Source organism: Rhinatrema bivittatum, chromosome 1, assembly GCF_901001135.1.
Source record: "Rhinatrema bivittatum chromosome 1, aRhiBiv1.1, whole genome shotgun sequence".
NCBI lineage: Eukaryota > Metazoa > Chordata > Amphibia > Gymnophiona > Rhinatrematidae > Rhinatrema > Rhinatrema bivittatum.
Genome location: NC_042615.1, coordinates 582,254,436 through 582,270,880, shown reverse-complemented (window position 1 = coordinate 582,270,880; position 16,445 = coordinate 582,254,436). Strand labels below are relative to the sequence as shown.

The window sequence follows — 16,445 nt, the reverse complement described above, 5'->3', positions numbered from 1 at the left end:
TGACTACTGACAAGTTTGCTGCTCATTTTCAAAGCCTACAATGTGTGAATCAGTGTAGAGTTCAGTACATGTCTGTCGATAATAGAAAGACTGTAGCTTGAGTCATTGTTGTGATATTGCTCAGAATAGAGAGGGAGATTTTATTTCATTTGTGAGGGTGAGTAATTTATATTTTTACATCATCCTCATTAGCAAGTCTGTTCATCTGGATGCACATGAAATGTTGGAAAACATCACAGATTCCTCAATCACCCTGCAACTGGACTGCAGAGAAAGTCATCTAAATATTCAAAAAATCACTTGAGAGTAAACTGATAACTCATGCTAATATTTTGGCCAGAATGTAGATGGGAATTTTGGGAATTAATTTTTTTTATTTTTCTTTAACTGAAAAATGACAGAAAGGACAGGGTTTGGGGATTTTCTCTTTTTAATTCTCAAAAAGTAATTTTTTTTTCTCATTTGTACAATGCTAATAAATTTGGCTTTACTGTAATGCAATTGGTTGTTGTCTCCTATGTATTATAAGGGTCTAAATGTGTTATGTAACATGCGTACACTGTGCTTATCTTACTTGCAAAAGTAATATTTATTTATTTTATTTAAATTTGTTTATATACCGCCTTTTCAATTAAAAATTGATCAAAACGGTTTACATTTGACCACATACATAATATAAACATAAAATAAGCAAATCCATGAAATCGGAAAAACATATATAAAATAATATAGCAATCAAAGGCTTCATAAGTATTATTGCCTAAATTCAATTAATACCCTAAATAACAGAGGTTAATCTAAAATTTTGACCCCAGAATACAAAGAAAATCTCCAGTTTAGACTTTTGTTTTATAACTGCTTTAGCTGTTCTTTTTATTTATTTTTTATTTTGCCATTTCAGATATATTACAGTCATATATCACAAGTATAGAGATTTCACATATCATTATCATCAAAAGCAACATATTAAACATATTTTCAAAATTCATACCAAATCTCTAATTACAAAAGGAAATATTGGGTGCCAAAATGTAAATACAAAGTAAAATATAGGAACTCATCATTCCTAATCAATTTAAGGAATAAACCATCACATGAGTTGCCATGCCCCTACTTTTAGCTGTTCTAAGCAGTGCCACATGCAAAATTAATTTGGTGATTGCTAAAGCTGGAGTATATATAGTAAGATGGTTCTGGCAAACTGTCAGACTGAGGACTTCCTTACAACATATGAATCAAAGACTATTTTATCTACTTAATGAACCACTTTTCTATCAGGCATGAACTGTAGAAAATAATTACTTGCCTGTTTTGTTCCTAGAACCAGAGATACATCTATGCAAGCTCCTTCTCCGAGGTGGTGCAGATTCCTATTGCATTATGTGATAAGTACACAACCTGCACAGGCTGTGTGATAATCAGGGATCCCTACTGTGCATGGAGTCCAACTAAATTATCATGTATTAATATCCTCGAGAAAGAAGACACAGACAGGTAATGGGACTTTCATCATCTCATTATGAACAAAATAAAACTGCCAGTTGTTCCAATTTAAGTCTCACTTATTCCTTCACTAGAAACATATGTTCAGCTTGTATTCTGATTATTCTGCAGGGATTTGATTCAGAATATAAATGGTGATGATTCTTCTTGCTCTGGTGAGTTATCATTTTTATGTCTATTTGGGTGTAATATTTATATGTTTCATAGTTCATGCAAAAATAATATCAATGACGCACAAACTGTTAAATTGTTCTTCCTTTCCTTGGGCTAACTCCTTACTGCGTATCTATCAACCAATGAGGAGTCTAAGATCTCAGGAACAAGGCCTACTTGATGTTCCCTTAATAAAATTAGATAGATTAGCATCTATGAGAGACTGTACACTAAATCAAAGTAGTTTACACTAAATCACTACAAAACAAGAAAACCCATAATGACACAAACAAAAAATAAAAAATTTAACAAAAACTTTTTGACTGCACATTCTTACTGGGCTTCAGTAATCACTAGATTGTGTGGTTCAGACAGTGATGATCCATTGAAAGGCAAGGATCTTGAACTCCAGAAAACCAAACTAAAGGGTCATTCATCAATCCATGATGTGGCCTAATTGTGTGCATTAAGGCCTTATCGCATGCGATAATGCTCTACCGCATGTGAAACCAGCCGCTTTGGGATGATACAATTCAAATTAGGGGAAGGGAAGGAGTGTGGGCGGGATTATATCCCAGGAGCGCTGCGAGCAATAATGTTTTACACATTATCGCCGACAGAAATAACTACACCTTATCGCCGTGAAAAATAACTACACCTTTTCCTGTGGTGCTAAGGCTGCGAAAGTGTGCAGCCTGGTTGCAACTATGCCAGGCAAAAATGCACTGCTGCGATGCAGCCAGCTGCACAATTTCGCCCCGCCCCTTTTTTAGCATAGCTTATCATTCTGCTATAAATATAGCAGAATGTTGAATCTAGGCCTTACTTTGTTACGATAAGAGAGTACTTCAAGGAGGCATTGTTGCGCACACAGGGGTAGATTTTCAAAGGGTTGCACGCGTAAGATACGCACGCAACCCCCGAAAACTTACCCTTGCCTCCCCATGCGCATGCCGAGCCTATCCTGCATAGGCTCAGCGGTGCATGCAAACCCTGGGACGCGCGTAAGTCCCGGGGCTTGAAAAAATGGGCGTTCTGGGGGTGGGCACCGGCCCAGAGGTGTTCTGGGGGTGGAACCGAGGCCTCTGGAACAGCCACCGGGCTGGGGGATGGAGAGCCGGTGCGCGCAAGTTCGCCTGCCCAGAGGCAGGCTGAACTTCTTCAATAAAGGTCAGGGGGGGGGGTTTAGTTAGGGCTGGGGGGCGGGTTAGATAGGGGAAGGTGCGGGGGGCAGAAGGAAAGTTCCCTTCGCGCGCCGACCCTGGATTTTATAACATGCGCGCATGTTATAAAATCGGTCATAGATTTATTCGCACCGGGTTGCATGAACAAATCTACGTCTGCGCGCATGTTATAAAATCTGGCCCACAGGCTTTGGCAAGGTGTTACGTGTGGGAGGCCATGAGCAGCTGTTGCAAGGGAATGGGAAGAGTGTGCCCTTGGACCTTGGTGAACCAGGAGAGGAGCTCCATGGAAGCGCCAAGGCTGGTGAGATGAATCCACATCTGGATAGACACAGAAGCCCAGGCCCCTGCTGATCTGCACAACTTCTGTGAGGTCAACCACACAAGGTTGGTCTCTGAGTTGTCCTCCAACCACTCCAAGTCCTTTCGGACCTGCCGTTGGGTAACAGCAAAGGCGGCAGGCCGGACAGGGGATAAGGACGGATGAAGACTCTGGAACATGAAGATTCAGATGAGGAACTTGGAACATGGAGAGTCAGGCTAGGAACTTGGAACATGGAGACTCAGACAAGGAACTTGGAAAGTCAGGATCAAAGTCAAGTACTAGGCTGAGGCTGCTATGCAGCGCGCCCTACACAGCCCACCCACGGGGCTGGTCATGAACCACGCTAAGCACAAAACAGACTCCAGAAGAAGTAGTGGAACTTGACATGCCCTACACAGCCGCCCATGGCTGGTCACGGACCATGCTGGAGTGGAGCAGGTTCTGGTAGAGTCTGGGTCATGGACGGAAGCAGAACAAGAGGATCTGAGGGCCGGAACAAGATTCAGGACATAGGACCAAGACGGGACTTGATTACAGGCAAGGATGACCCTCCAGAGGCTTGTGCTGCAAACGAGAAGGCAGGCCTTGTGCCACAACATGGCACACCAGGAAAGGTGATGATGAGGAACCAGAGGTTGGGGACATTAAGACTGGATGAGGAAACATCAGGACTGGATTACGTAACATCAGGAACATAGACTAAGGACATCCAGAAGAGACCAGGAACATAGATGACAAGGAATCCCATAAAGAACAAGGAAATGCCAGCAGGAGCGAAGCTGAGAAGTACTAGGGAGGACTAACCCCTTGCGAAGGCCAAGAAGGAATGAGTGAGAAACTCTTTTATAGGGCTGGAGTAGGAAACGCTCAAGGAGGAGTCCACATCAGCAGAAGAGATGCGGCCTCACCCTTAGGAACAGGAAGCAGGACCTTGGACAGCGGCCATGCTGCCACTGAGATGCTGAAGCAGGACTGGAAGCAGGAAGTAGGCCCCAGTGGAGAGAGGCAGCGTCCGAGCCACGGAAAAGCTAAGGGTGGCTCCTCGAGCCCTTGAGGCTGGGGACTGTGGCCTCCGGCCGCGGAACGGCGATGATGTCACCGACGGCTCCGTGCCACAAAGAAGGAGCTGAAGTCCGCCGCTCCTGCCGCTGTGAAGAAGAAATCGATGGCGTCGGGAGTTGGGTCAGCTGGCTGAAGAGAGATAAGAGTCTGCTCGCGGCTAGGCCCTCAAACAGAAGCGCAACAGGCATTATTTAGATGGGATCAGCTAGAGCAGTAGTCCCCAACCCTGTCCTGGGGGCCCACCAGCCAGTTGGGTTTTCAGGATATCCACAATGAATATGCATGAGAGAATATTTGCACGTTATATACATGCAAATTTTTCTGCGATCTCTTGCAGTTTATGAATGCTAACTTTTTATCCCTATATATTTTCAGCAACTTCTTTAGAAAATGGGATCTTTTTCCTCTTACCTTTATTTACATTTCTAAAAAAATGGATTGTTGCCCTTAGAATATCTCTTTTTAGTTTTGCCCACTATTCTTCTACATGCATATTCATTGTGGATATCATAAGAACATGCCATACTGGGTCAGACCAAGGGTCCATCAAGCCCAGCATTCTGTTTCCAACAGTGGCCAATCCAGGCCATAAGAACCTGGCAAGAACCCAAAAACTAAGTCTATTCCATGTTACCGTTGCTAGTAATAGCAATGGCTATTTTCTAAGTCAACTTAATTAATAGTAGGTAATGGACTTCTCCTCCAAGACCTTATCCAATCCTTTTTTAAACACAGCTATAGTAACTGCACTAACCACATCCTCTGGCAACAAATTCCAGAGTTTAATTGTGCATTGAGTAAAAAAGAACTTTCTCCGATTGGTTTTAAATGTGCCACATGCTATCCGAAAGAGTAAATAACTGATTCACATCTACCCGTTCTAGATCTCTCATGATTTTAAACACCTCTATCATATCCCCCCTCAGCCGTCTCTTCTCCAAGCTGAAAAGTCCTAACCTCTTTAGTCTTTCCTCATAGGGGAGCTGTTCCATTCCCCTTATTTTGGTAGCCCTTCTCTGTACCTTCTCCATCGCAATTATATCTTTTTTGAGTTGCGGCGACCAGAATTGTACACAGTATTCAAGGTGTAGTCTCACCATGGAGCGATACAGAGGAATTATGACATTTTCCGTTTTATTCACCATCCCCTTTCTAATAATTCCCAACATTGTTTGCTTTTTTAACTGCCGCAGCACACTGAACCGACGATTTCAATGTGTTATCCACTATGACGCCTAGATCTCTTTCTTAGGTTGTAGCACCTAATATGGAACCTAACATTGTGTAACTATAGCATGGGTTATTTTTCCCTATATGCATCACCTTGTACTTATCCACAATAAATTTCATCTGCCATTTGGATGCCCAATTTTCCAGTCTCACAGGGTCTTCCTGCAATTTATCACAATCTGCTTGTGATTTAACTACTCTGAACAATTTTGTATCATCTGCAAATTTGATTATCTCACTCGTCGTATTTCTTTCCAGATCATTTATAAATATATTGAAAAGTAAGGGTCCCAATACAGATCCCTGAGGCACTCCACTGCCCTCTCCCTTCCACTGAGACAATTGTCCATTTAATCCTACTCTGTTTCCTGTGTTTTAGCCAGTTTGCAATCCACGAAAGGGCATCGCCACCTATCCCATGACTTTTTACTTTTCCTAGAAGCCTCTCATGAGGAACTTTGTCAAACGCCTTCTGAAAATCCAAGGATACTACATCTACCGGTTCACCTTTATCCACATGTTTATTAACTCCTTCAAAAAAGTGAAGCAGATTTGTGAGGCAAGACTTGCCTTGGGTAAAGCCATGCTGACTCTGTTCCATTAAACCATGTCTCTCTGTATGTTCTGTGATTTTGATGTTCAGAACACTTTCCACTATCCTTCCTGGCACTGAAGTCAGGCTAACCGGTCCACAGCTTCCCGGATCGCTCCTGGAGTCCTTTCCAAATACCAGGGTTACATTAGCCATCCTCCAGTCCTCAGGTACAATGGATGACCCTAATGATAGGTCACAAATTTTTACTAATAGGTCTGAAATTTCACATTTTAGTTCCTTCAGAACTCTGGGGTGTACACCATCCAGTCCAGGTGATTCACCACTCTTCAGCTTGTCAATCAGGTCCACCACATCCTCTAGGTTCACCGTGATTTGATTCAGTCCATCTGAATCATTACCCATGTAAACCTTCTCTGGTACGGGTACCTCCCCAACATCCTCTTCAGTAAACACCAAAGCAAAGAAATCATCCAATCCCTCCGCGATGGCCTCATCTTCTCCAAGTGCCCCCTCAACCCCTCGATCATCCAACGGTCCGACTGACTCCCTCACAGGCTTTCTGCCCCGGACATACCTTAAAACGTTTCCACCGTGAGTCTCTGCCTCTACGGCCATCTTCTCTTCAAATTCTCTCCCAGCCTGTCTTATCAATGTCTTACATTTAACTTGCCAACGTCTACGCATTATCCTATTTTCCTCTGTTGGATCCTTCTTCCAATTTTTGAATGAAGATCTTTTGGCTAAAATAGCTTCTTTCACCTCCCCTTTTAACCATACCAGTAATCGTTTTGCCTTCTTTCCACCTTTCTTAATGTGTGGAATACATCTGGACTGTGCTTCCAGAATGGTATTCTTCAACAATGACCACGCCTCTTGCATATTTTTTACTTTTGCAGCTGCTCCTTTCAGTTTTTTTCTAACAATTTTTCTCATTTTATCAAAGTTTCCCTTTTGAAAGTTTAGCACGAGAGCTGTGGATTTGCATACTGTTCCTCTTCCAGTCATTAATTCAAATTTGATCATATTATGATCACTATTGCCAAGCGGCCCCACCACCGTTACCTCTCTCACCAAGTCATGTGCTCCACTGAGAATTAGATCTAAAACTTCTCCCTCTCTTCGGTTCCTGAACAAATTGCTCCATAAAGCTATCATTTATTCCATCCAGGAATGTTATCTCTCTAGCATGTCCCGATGATACATTTACCCAGTCAATATTGGGGTAATTGAAGTCTCAAAGTACACACAGTGCAGATGAATATTCAATCCTGACAAGATACTTTGAAAGTCATATAAAACATAAAATGTTTTATTATTTCGATAAGGCAACTCCACAAGTTTATACACACACCGACTTAATGGCGTCCCCCGACACGGTCCCGTGTTTCGCCGCGGGCTGCATCGGGGGGGATCGCCACCGCAGGGATTCACAACCAAGCTGACAGCAGCATTTGAAAAGTGACAGGGAGCGCCCCCTGTCACTTTTCTTTTGATTTTGCTTGAGGTGCAGTACTTGCTCATTGTTGCTTCTTGGTAATTGAAGTCTCCCATTATTACTGCACTACCAATTTGGTTAGCTTCCCTAATTTCTCTTAGCATTTCACTGTCCGTCTCACTATCTTGACCAGGTGGACGGTAGTATACTCCTATCACTAAAGTCTTCCCTGACTGGCTGGTGCGCCCCCAGGACAGGGTTGGGGACCACTGAGCTAGAGGAAGTAGAAGAGTAGTGGGCAAAACTAAAAAGATATTCTAAGGGCAACAATCCATTTTTTTTAGAAATGTAAATAAAGGTAAGAGGAAAGAGATGCCATTTTCTAAAGAAGTGGCTGAAAATATATAGGGATAAAAAGTTAGCGCTCATAAACTGCAAGAGATCGCAGAAATAGGAAGACAGGCAACACTATCTGAAAAAACAGGAAAGTAAAGAGGCAAGTGAAATAAAAAATAACTCATACTGTAAAACAGGAAGAGAAGAACTTTTTTTTAGATATGTTCCTGACAGTAGGAAATGCAAACATGGGATTGTAAAACTCAAAGGTGAAGGGGTATATGTTGAAGCAGTCTAAGACAAGTCATGGAAGAGCAGGGCACAATATGGGCAGCAACAGAGGGGAGAGTCCCTGATGGGTTGAAGAAGGAGGGCTGGGGGAGGGGAAGGAAGGCAGAGGAGTCAAGAAAAGGAGGGTCTGGTGGTTGCAAGAGGAAGAGGCCACGCAGGTAAGGGAGATTCCTGGAAGAAGATGAGAAGGAGGAACTGGGACCTATGGGTGGGTTAGGCAGGAATTAAAAGGAAAGGAAGGGATCAGAACCCCTTATTTTTCCTTTTGAAAGCTGGCCTGAGAGGTTCCTCCAACTTCCTACCTTCGAATGCAGGGTGGAGATCTGTGGGCCATTGAAGATTCACAAACATCCAGAGGCATAGGCGTCTGGCACGGCTTATGGCGCAAGTTACCTGCCCCTGTTTTCATGTGCCAGCGGACCGAGGAGGGAGAGAGCAGAGTGGGTGGTGATGATCTTGGTGGTACATGGAGCGAGCATCTCGGTGGTTTGTGGCCTGTGCCTCAAGAAAGCATCTATCAGTGTAAGTCACTGTAAAAAAAAAAAAAAGCAGAGAGGAAGGGAAGCCTGAATTTTTGTTTAGCAGCAGGTTACAGAGTAAGGCCGGCGAGGTGGATGCGGCAGTGAGTGTGAGAGCCATGCTGTGGTCGGCGGCGAGTTGTGCTGTGTTGGGGCAGAGATAGCAGTAGGCAGCAGTGGATGCTGGAGGTTATCTTCCACACTTGTTAATTATTGGCAGTTCCTGGCATGCATGTACTGGGGCTGCTCCGGGAGAGGGTGTTCCATCTGGGGTCCTGGCCATCCTTGATGCTGGCTGCTGCACTCGGCAGTCTGTGGTATGTGGACATGGACCACCACTCATTTCCAACTCTAAGCCTTAACTGGGGTTCCCTGACACTGGGGCAGACCCCCAAAAGGCAGCATGATGCCTGAATGGCCGACGCACATATTGGAGGGACACCACCTCCAGCTGCTCTTGACTTCCCCTAAGTGCGCATGCACGCTAGACTTGCTGCTTTTTAAAGGGCCTGCAGTGGGAAAAGCCCCGTGGTGCCTCCTGATGATGTTGGGACCCACTCTGTATTTAAGACTCCCTCCAGCACTCCACAGATGCCTCAGCAATAGATCGACTTCCTGGAAGTAGTGAATTGCCTCAGCATGTTCCCGTGTTCCTGTTCCTGGCTTTGTTGTTCCTGATCCATGTTCCTGATTCTGTTCCTGGTTCCTGTCTTGGCAGTCTGGTCCGTGTGCCCTTGTCCTCCTCCTGGTGTGTCTTCTCTCCTTCATCCTCCTTATTTATTTATTTTATTTAACATTTTTTATATACCGAAATTCTAGCAACAATGTTGCTAATCATTTCGGTTTACATATAACATTGGAGTGACTTAACATGCGAGTCTTACATGGAACAGGAAAATGAACTTGGAGAAAATTGAATAAATACTAATAACAAATAACATTAAAAACAACAGTAGTAATAGACATGTTATATACAGGCGATTTAAAAGAATCAGTATGAATAAGATATCTGCAAAATAGACTAGATGGATTGGAAAATTAATTCTTTAGTTGTTGAGCTAAGAGGTATTATATGGCATAGACCTGGAGGAGGGATTTGTGGATATACTCAATCGTAGGCTTGAGAGAAAAGCCAAGTTTTAAGTCTTTTTTTAAAAGTGAGGGGGCATTGTTCAAGCCTAAGAGCCGATGGTAGAGAGTTCCAGTGGATCGGACCTGCAGTGGAGAAGGCTCTTTTGTTTGACGAAATCTTAAGTGGAGGGATTTTCAGAGAGCCTTTTTGCGCAGTTCTCAGTGGACGGGAGGAAGTATGTATCCTTGTGGTCAGTCTTCAGTTCCTTGTCTCCTCTTCATGGTCAGTCTTCAGTTTTGACTCTCAGCCTCGCATCTACTGAGTACTGTGTCTCCTGCCAAGCTCCCTCCAGTTGGATATCTGGTTTTTGACTTCGGCTTGCCTATCGACCTTGACTGAACTCTGTCTGCCACTGACCACTGCCTGGACCTTGACCTGCTTGAACTCCGCCTGCCATTGACCTCTGCCAGGACACCATCTCCACCGGCATTCCTTCTGCACTAGATCCTGTTCTGCAACTGCACCTTTTTCATGGATATTCACCTCCACAGAGGCCCATGCCTAAGTCCAGCCAGCCTCAACACCTGAAGGCTCAACCTAAGGGGAATGTGGGCTGGTATTGTGAAGTTCCAGTCGGGCCTCTGCCACTGTCTGCTCTGCCAGCCAATGGTGGAGACCTGCAGGGCTTCTCCCTGCAGGTTGCCCTAACTCCACCTTAGCCCTGAGTCCACTCTCGCAACACTGGCCTGTTTTCAATTGCATCAAGTGGAGGGGGAGGCTATCCCCATATCCCGAGCGAGCAACATTTTCTTACAAAGCAAAAAGGGGCTGTGTGAGCTGAGGAGGCACGCCGGGGACACATCTGGTTACAGTTGTTTGCGAGGAGGGTGTGGCGATTGTGGCCTAGGCTTCGGATACTGGCAGCTTGGGGGTTAACTCTGTGACCATTTTGCTTGAGGAGAAGGATGGGGACATGCTGATGGCCATTTTGAAACACCTCCATAGCATATATTAAGCACTTGTGTCTCCCGCTACTGAGACTAGTTAGCTGTGATATAAAAAAAAAAGAAGAGGGAGGAGATTTTGCTGCTACATGTGGTACCCCGGTCCTTTTCACTTTCAATGCTTGGCTACCTTAAGTAACAGCTCATTGCCAAAAAGGTGGACATCATAGTGGCAGTATTGTCTCGGGTCACATCGGGCTGTGAATGCTGTGGAAAATTGCGGCCAGTGGTGCCCAAGGATCACAGAAAATAGATGCAGGAATGGCAATTGAGGAACTTGCAAGAACTTTAGAGCATGGTAGGCAGGTGGCAAGCCGGCAGGCAAACCTGCCTGCCATGCTCAATGCATTATTAAGCTCTGGAATTCGTTGCCAGAGAATGTGGTGAAAGCTATTAGCATAGCTACAGTTAAAAATGTTTTGGACAAATTCCTGGAAGAAAAGTCCATTAACAATTATTAAGGTAGAGTTGTAGAAATCCACTGCTTATTCTTGGGATAAGCAGCTTGGAATCTATCTACCCCTTGGGATCCTGCCAGGTATTTGTGACCTGGACTGGCCACTGTTGGAAACAGGATACTGGGCTTGATGGACCTTTGGTCTGACCCAGTATGGCAAACCTTATGTTCTTATGGGATTGGTTCGGGGTAAAGGGCGGCAGACTGTGGGATTGGCTCAGCAGCACAAGTCATGGAGCTTGGGGGAGGGGCAGCACTATGCTGGTGGTGGACTATCAAATATAAAAAAAAAGAAAGAAAGAAAAATCTAACAAACATGGAAGTTCTATTCCAGTTTTTGCTACAGCACACTATGGCTTATTATTGCTTTACCACAGTGTTAAGGGCAGAAGATAATAATAAAAAAAAAAAAGAAGAAGAATATTAACATTGATTTGGTCTTCTGGCTTAATGTTGTTTTTCCCGCAGGAAATCCCTCACTAAAAAGTCAGACGCCGGCCAAAAAGAAACAGACAGGCAGTGCTACTGCCTAGGGGTGTGCATTCATTTTGAACTTAAATGTAAAACGCAACTTTTTTTTTTTTTTAACTTAAAAAAGTGATGAGGCGAAAACGATCGGATTTCCAACTTATTCAACATAGCTATGTTGAATAAGTTGGAAATCGCGATTGTTGATCCTAAATAAAAATTTAAACCCCTCACCCTCCTTAATCCCCCCCCAAGACTTACCAAAACTCCCTGGTGGTACAGCAGGGAGTCAGGACGCCATTTCTGAACTCGTTTGCGAGGAGCACGTCACGTCAGCGTCACGTCGGAGTGACGCGGCGTCACATGATTCCCCGCGCGATCGCTCCGGGGGACCCTCATTGCACCCAAAAGGAACTTTTGGCCAGCTGGCCAAAAGTTCCTTTTGGGTGCAACAAGGGTCCCCCGGAGCGATCGCGCGCGGCATCACGTGATTCCCCGCGCGATCGCTCCGGGATCCTCGTTGCACCCAAAAGGAACTTTTGGGTGCAACAAGGGTCCCCCGGAGCGATCGTGCGGGGAATGTCGGCCTCCTGACCCCCCCAAGCTGGCCAAAAGTTCCTTTTGGGTGCAACGAGGATCCCGGAGCGATCGCGCGGGGTATCACATGATGCCGCGTCACTCCGACGTCATGTGCTCCTCGCAAAGGAGTTCAGAAATGGCGTCCTGACTCCCTGCTGTACCACCAGGGAGTTTTGGTAAGTCTTGGGGGGGGGGGATTAAGGAGGGTGAGGGGTTTAAATTTTTATTTGCACGTATGGACATAGACTCAACTTATGGAATTCTCCATATGTCCATATTGACCGCAAATGGGACCCCCTTTCGACTTATGGACTTATGAACATAAACTTTTGCTCTGCACATCCCTACTACTGCCCCTAAAAAGGCTGTGGGAAAAAAGCCGAATGAAAAGGCGTCAAGTAAGCCTAGTTCAGGGGGCAAAGACAAAAAGAAAACCTCCAACAGTGCAACCCCAACCAGGACCTGAGCTTCTTCACGGAGCAGTCACAAATCTACAAGAGACCAACAGGATCTTGATGCCCTGTTGAATGAAGTACGCCAGTAGGCTATGACCCATGGAACAGAGCGGCTGCGAAGCAGGTTGGTACATGAGAAACTATCTGCTTTGCCACAGCTAGTTACAGGCACCAGTAGCATAGCTTCGGGAAACAGGAGTTCAGCTGCCTTACCTGATGAGTGCAGGGCAGACTGGCTGATTTAGGTAAGAGAAAATGCGATACTACCATGCAAGGCGTCAGTTCTTCTAACACCGGTTCCATCACTGACTGTAGCGATGAAATCGCTCTTGCTACCATCATGTAGAGCATGCTTAAAACTTAAAAAAAAAAAAAAGAGAGCACCCTGAAAAGGAAGCTCTGCAGCTTGATGCACTGCTGTCCGCTGATACGATCACCTCCAGTCCTACTTGCAGCACTTGTCTTGCTATCCCTGTTCAAGGTCCAAACTACAAGGAAGATGTTTTGTGTGGTGTTAACACACTGTCCAGAGGTATATCTCGAAAACTTAAAAAGAAAATCTGGAGGCATGAATTCATTGATATTTTCTCCCTCTTAATTACTGACCAGGAAGGGGACAGTAAAGAGTCTAAGGACAGGGATGTGTCATCAGACAACAAGGAAAAGAGGCCTAAGATTTTGAAGACTGTTCAGAATTGGATCGCAACATTTCACACTTTTATGAGCATCATAGTTGAATGTGAATCAGAACAGACACTCTTTTCAATTAGGTATTTAGTTTAGTTTAGTTTATTGTTTTTCTATACCGTCACATCAGACGTACCTTCACAACGGTTTACAGGGTTTAAAACATATAATAAATACAATACATTTATAAAATAGTAATAACTAACTCTGTTAAAAAGTATGAAATAAGTTAGTTATTAAAAGCAGTAAAAGTAAAGTAGGTCAATTAAAATATAAACTTAAAACAAATAATCAAAATCACAAAAACAGCAGACAAACCATAAAAGACTCAGCCCAATTAATTCGACCATAATGAAAGTGCACAAGTGTTTTGGTAGTTGGGTTTGGCTAAATTATAATGTCAAATTTAGGAGAAGCATAGCCGAGGGCAGCTTTATCTCATGGCAGCATCAGGTCATAGACTTCTGGCTCGATGAGATGATGATGCCAAGACCTTTCTCCTTGGAAAAGTCGAGTAGCTACCTTCAGAATACAGCAAGGGACAGGGGCCCAACAGCTCAGGGGGGGAGACATGATAACTGTAGGCAGGATAATGCAAGTCAATGAACTTGGCGCACTGGTTGTGTGGCTGTGTGTGCAAATCAGGGCAATCCAGCGACACAGTGTACTGCTCAGAAAGAAAGGCTCCAACAAGCATCACAGTTCCCATAGGGCGCCTACCCCGTCAACACTGAGGCCATGGCACCTTGGCTTGAGGAATACCTTCATAGGTACTAGGCTAATAAGATAAAAATAGGCTTCACAATTGGGTATATCATTCCATGCAAAATGCTCCTTGATAGCAAACTAGGCCACGTACATAATGCAATGTCAGTTGAACAGCACAGGGATGTAGCTGGGGAGAAGATTAGAAAGGAAGTCGCCGTGGGTAGGATAGCTGGCCCTTTTCAATACCACCTTTCCCGGATTAGTCATATCCCCACTAGGGATGATACCCAAGAAGGAGCCAGGAAAATTTAGACTTCATAACTTATCTTACTCGGAGGACTAGCCTGGATAGAACCCCCAAAGATACACTGTTACTTACCCTTCTTTTGATCAGGCATTGGAAATCATTCACAACATGGATCAGCGGGCACGCTTAGCAAAAACTGATATTGAATCAGCTTTTCATTTGCTCCCAGTACATCCTCCTTCCTTTCACTTTCTTGGTTTCCTGTTTCTAGGGGAGTACTATTTCTATAGGTGGATTCCTATGGGATGCACTATATCCTGTGCATACTTTGAAAATTTCAGCACCTTCTTACATTGGGTGGCTGGGTGAGGATCTGGGTCATGGAATATCATCCATTATTTGGGTGATTTCCTATTCATTGGCAAACATTTATTTATTTATTTTTCTATAACGACATTTGATTTGACATATCACATCGGTTTAAACATATCACATCGGTTTAAACATGCGGGTGAATGGTCCCATCTCCTGTCATCCTTCCAACTGCTGGCCAGAAACTTCAGAATTCCTTTAGCTAGGAACAAGACTGAAGGTCCATCAAATGTCATCAAATACTTGTGTATTGAGATAGACGTCACTGCTAGACTGACCAAGTTACCGCAAGAAAAAGTTGCCAGGTTCTCAGAGGTTTTGGAAACACTATGGGTGCTAAGGAAGGAAACATTGGGACAATTCCAATCACTCAATAGACTTAAGTTTTACCTGCCATGTCATGCCAATGGGGAGGGTATTCACCCGCTTACTTGCTATGGCCACAGCAGGTATAAACAGAAAGCACCATTGTATTCGTGTTATCAGGGGTATCAGGCAGGAGCTGGGAGATAGGGCCATGCAGCCGGCGCTTGAGCCCATCGGGGTAAGGCCCCTTAAATCTCGCCCCTACCGCCGTGGGCCCCCGCGCCAACCACGTGGCTATTAGATGCTCTCTGCCCCTCCGGCCCAACACACACGCTGCTGACTGACTCCACCTATCAAATCAAAGTCATGCCGGTGACCTCACCTTACCGCGACCACCGCAGATTTAAATCAAAGATCCGCTTCCAGGCGCTGCGTGCCAAAGGAGCGCAACAAAAGGGCCTGCCCCTTTGTGCGCCCCTTCGTACAGCCTTGAAGTGCAACCCCGAAGTGAAGTGTAGATTTTTCTTTCCAATCCTGGTTATACCTTGGACCAAACTCGCTCCCTCTTGCCGGTTTCTCACTGGTCGGAGCTTGCCCCCATTCACACAGCAACAGCTGTACGCCCTTCTATCGTTCTCAACCTTATCTTCTCCACAAAGATGCACACTTTCGCTATCCCCATAATCAGCAATCAATGCAGAATTCACACCAAACCTGCTTCACCACCCATCATCAGACAACAGAGGCTAATCCCAATAATGATCTCTCTTATCACACAACTTCTTGGTCTCTCACTTTTTTCACTATCACTATTTAATAGAGATGTGAATCGGAACCGGAATTGGTTCGTATTCCGGTTCACATGTGTTTTTTTTTTCATCGGGCCCGATCGCAGTTTTGTTTATCGGCTGCGCCCGAGCCGATAAACAAAAAACCCACCCGACCCTTTAAAACTAATCCCTTAGCTTCCCCCACCCTCCCGACCCCCCAAAAAACTTGTTACAGGTACCTGGTGGTCCAGAGGCGGTCCCTGGAGCAATCTCCCGCTCCCGGGCCGTCGGCTGCCACTAATCAAAATGGCGCCGACGGCCCTTTGCCCTTACCATGTGACAGGGTATCCGTGCCATTGGCCGGACCCTGTCACATGGTAGGAGCACTGGATGGCCCGTGCCATCTTGTGCTCCTACCATGTGACAGGGGCTGACCAATGGCTGACCCTCCTGACTCCCACAAGACTTGATAAAAGTCCAGCGGGGGTCCAGGAGCGACCTCCTGCACTTGGACCGTCGGCTGCCAGTATTCAAAATGGCGCCAATAGCCTTTGCCCTTACTATGTCACAGGGGCTACCGGTGCCATTGGTCAGCCCCTGTCACATAGTAGGAGCACAAGATGGCGCCGACCATCCAGTGCTTCTACCATGTGACAGGGTCCGGCCAATGGCACGGATACCCTGTCACATGGTAAGGGCAAAGGGCCATCAGCGCCATTTTGATTAG

The 16,445-nt window shown here is 45.1% G+C and overlaps 1 protein-coding gene across 1 annotated transcript in view; it reads left to right on the top strand.

Moving 5' to 3' along the window:
- Positions 1-16,445, top strand: part of LOC115099399 (semaphorin-4D-like) — a 180,947-nt gene that overhangs the window by 149,002 nt on the left and 15,500 nt on the right. Inside the window, exons 12-13 of the mRNA XM_029617029.1 lie at positions 1,322-1,494; positions 1,615-1,658. Coding sequence (XP_029472889.1) covers positions 1,322-1,494; positions 1,615-1,658 — 217 coding nt within the window. The remainder of the gene's footprint in view (positions 1-1,321; positions 1,495-1,614; positions 1,659-16,445) is intronic.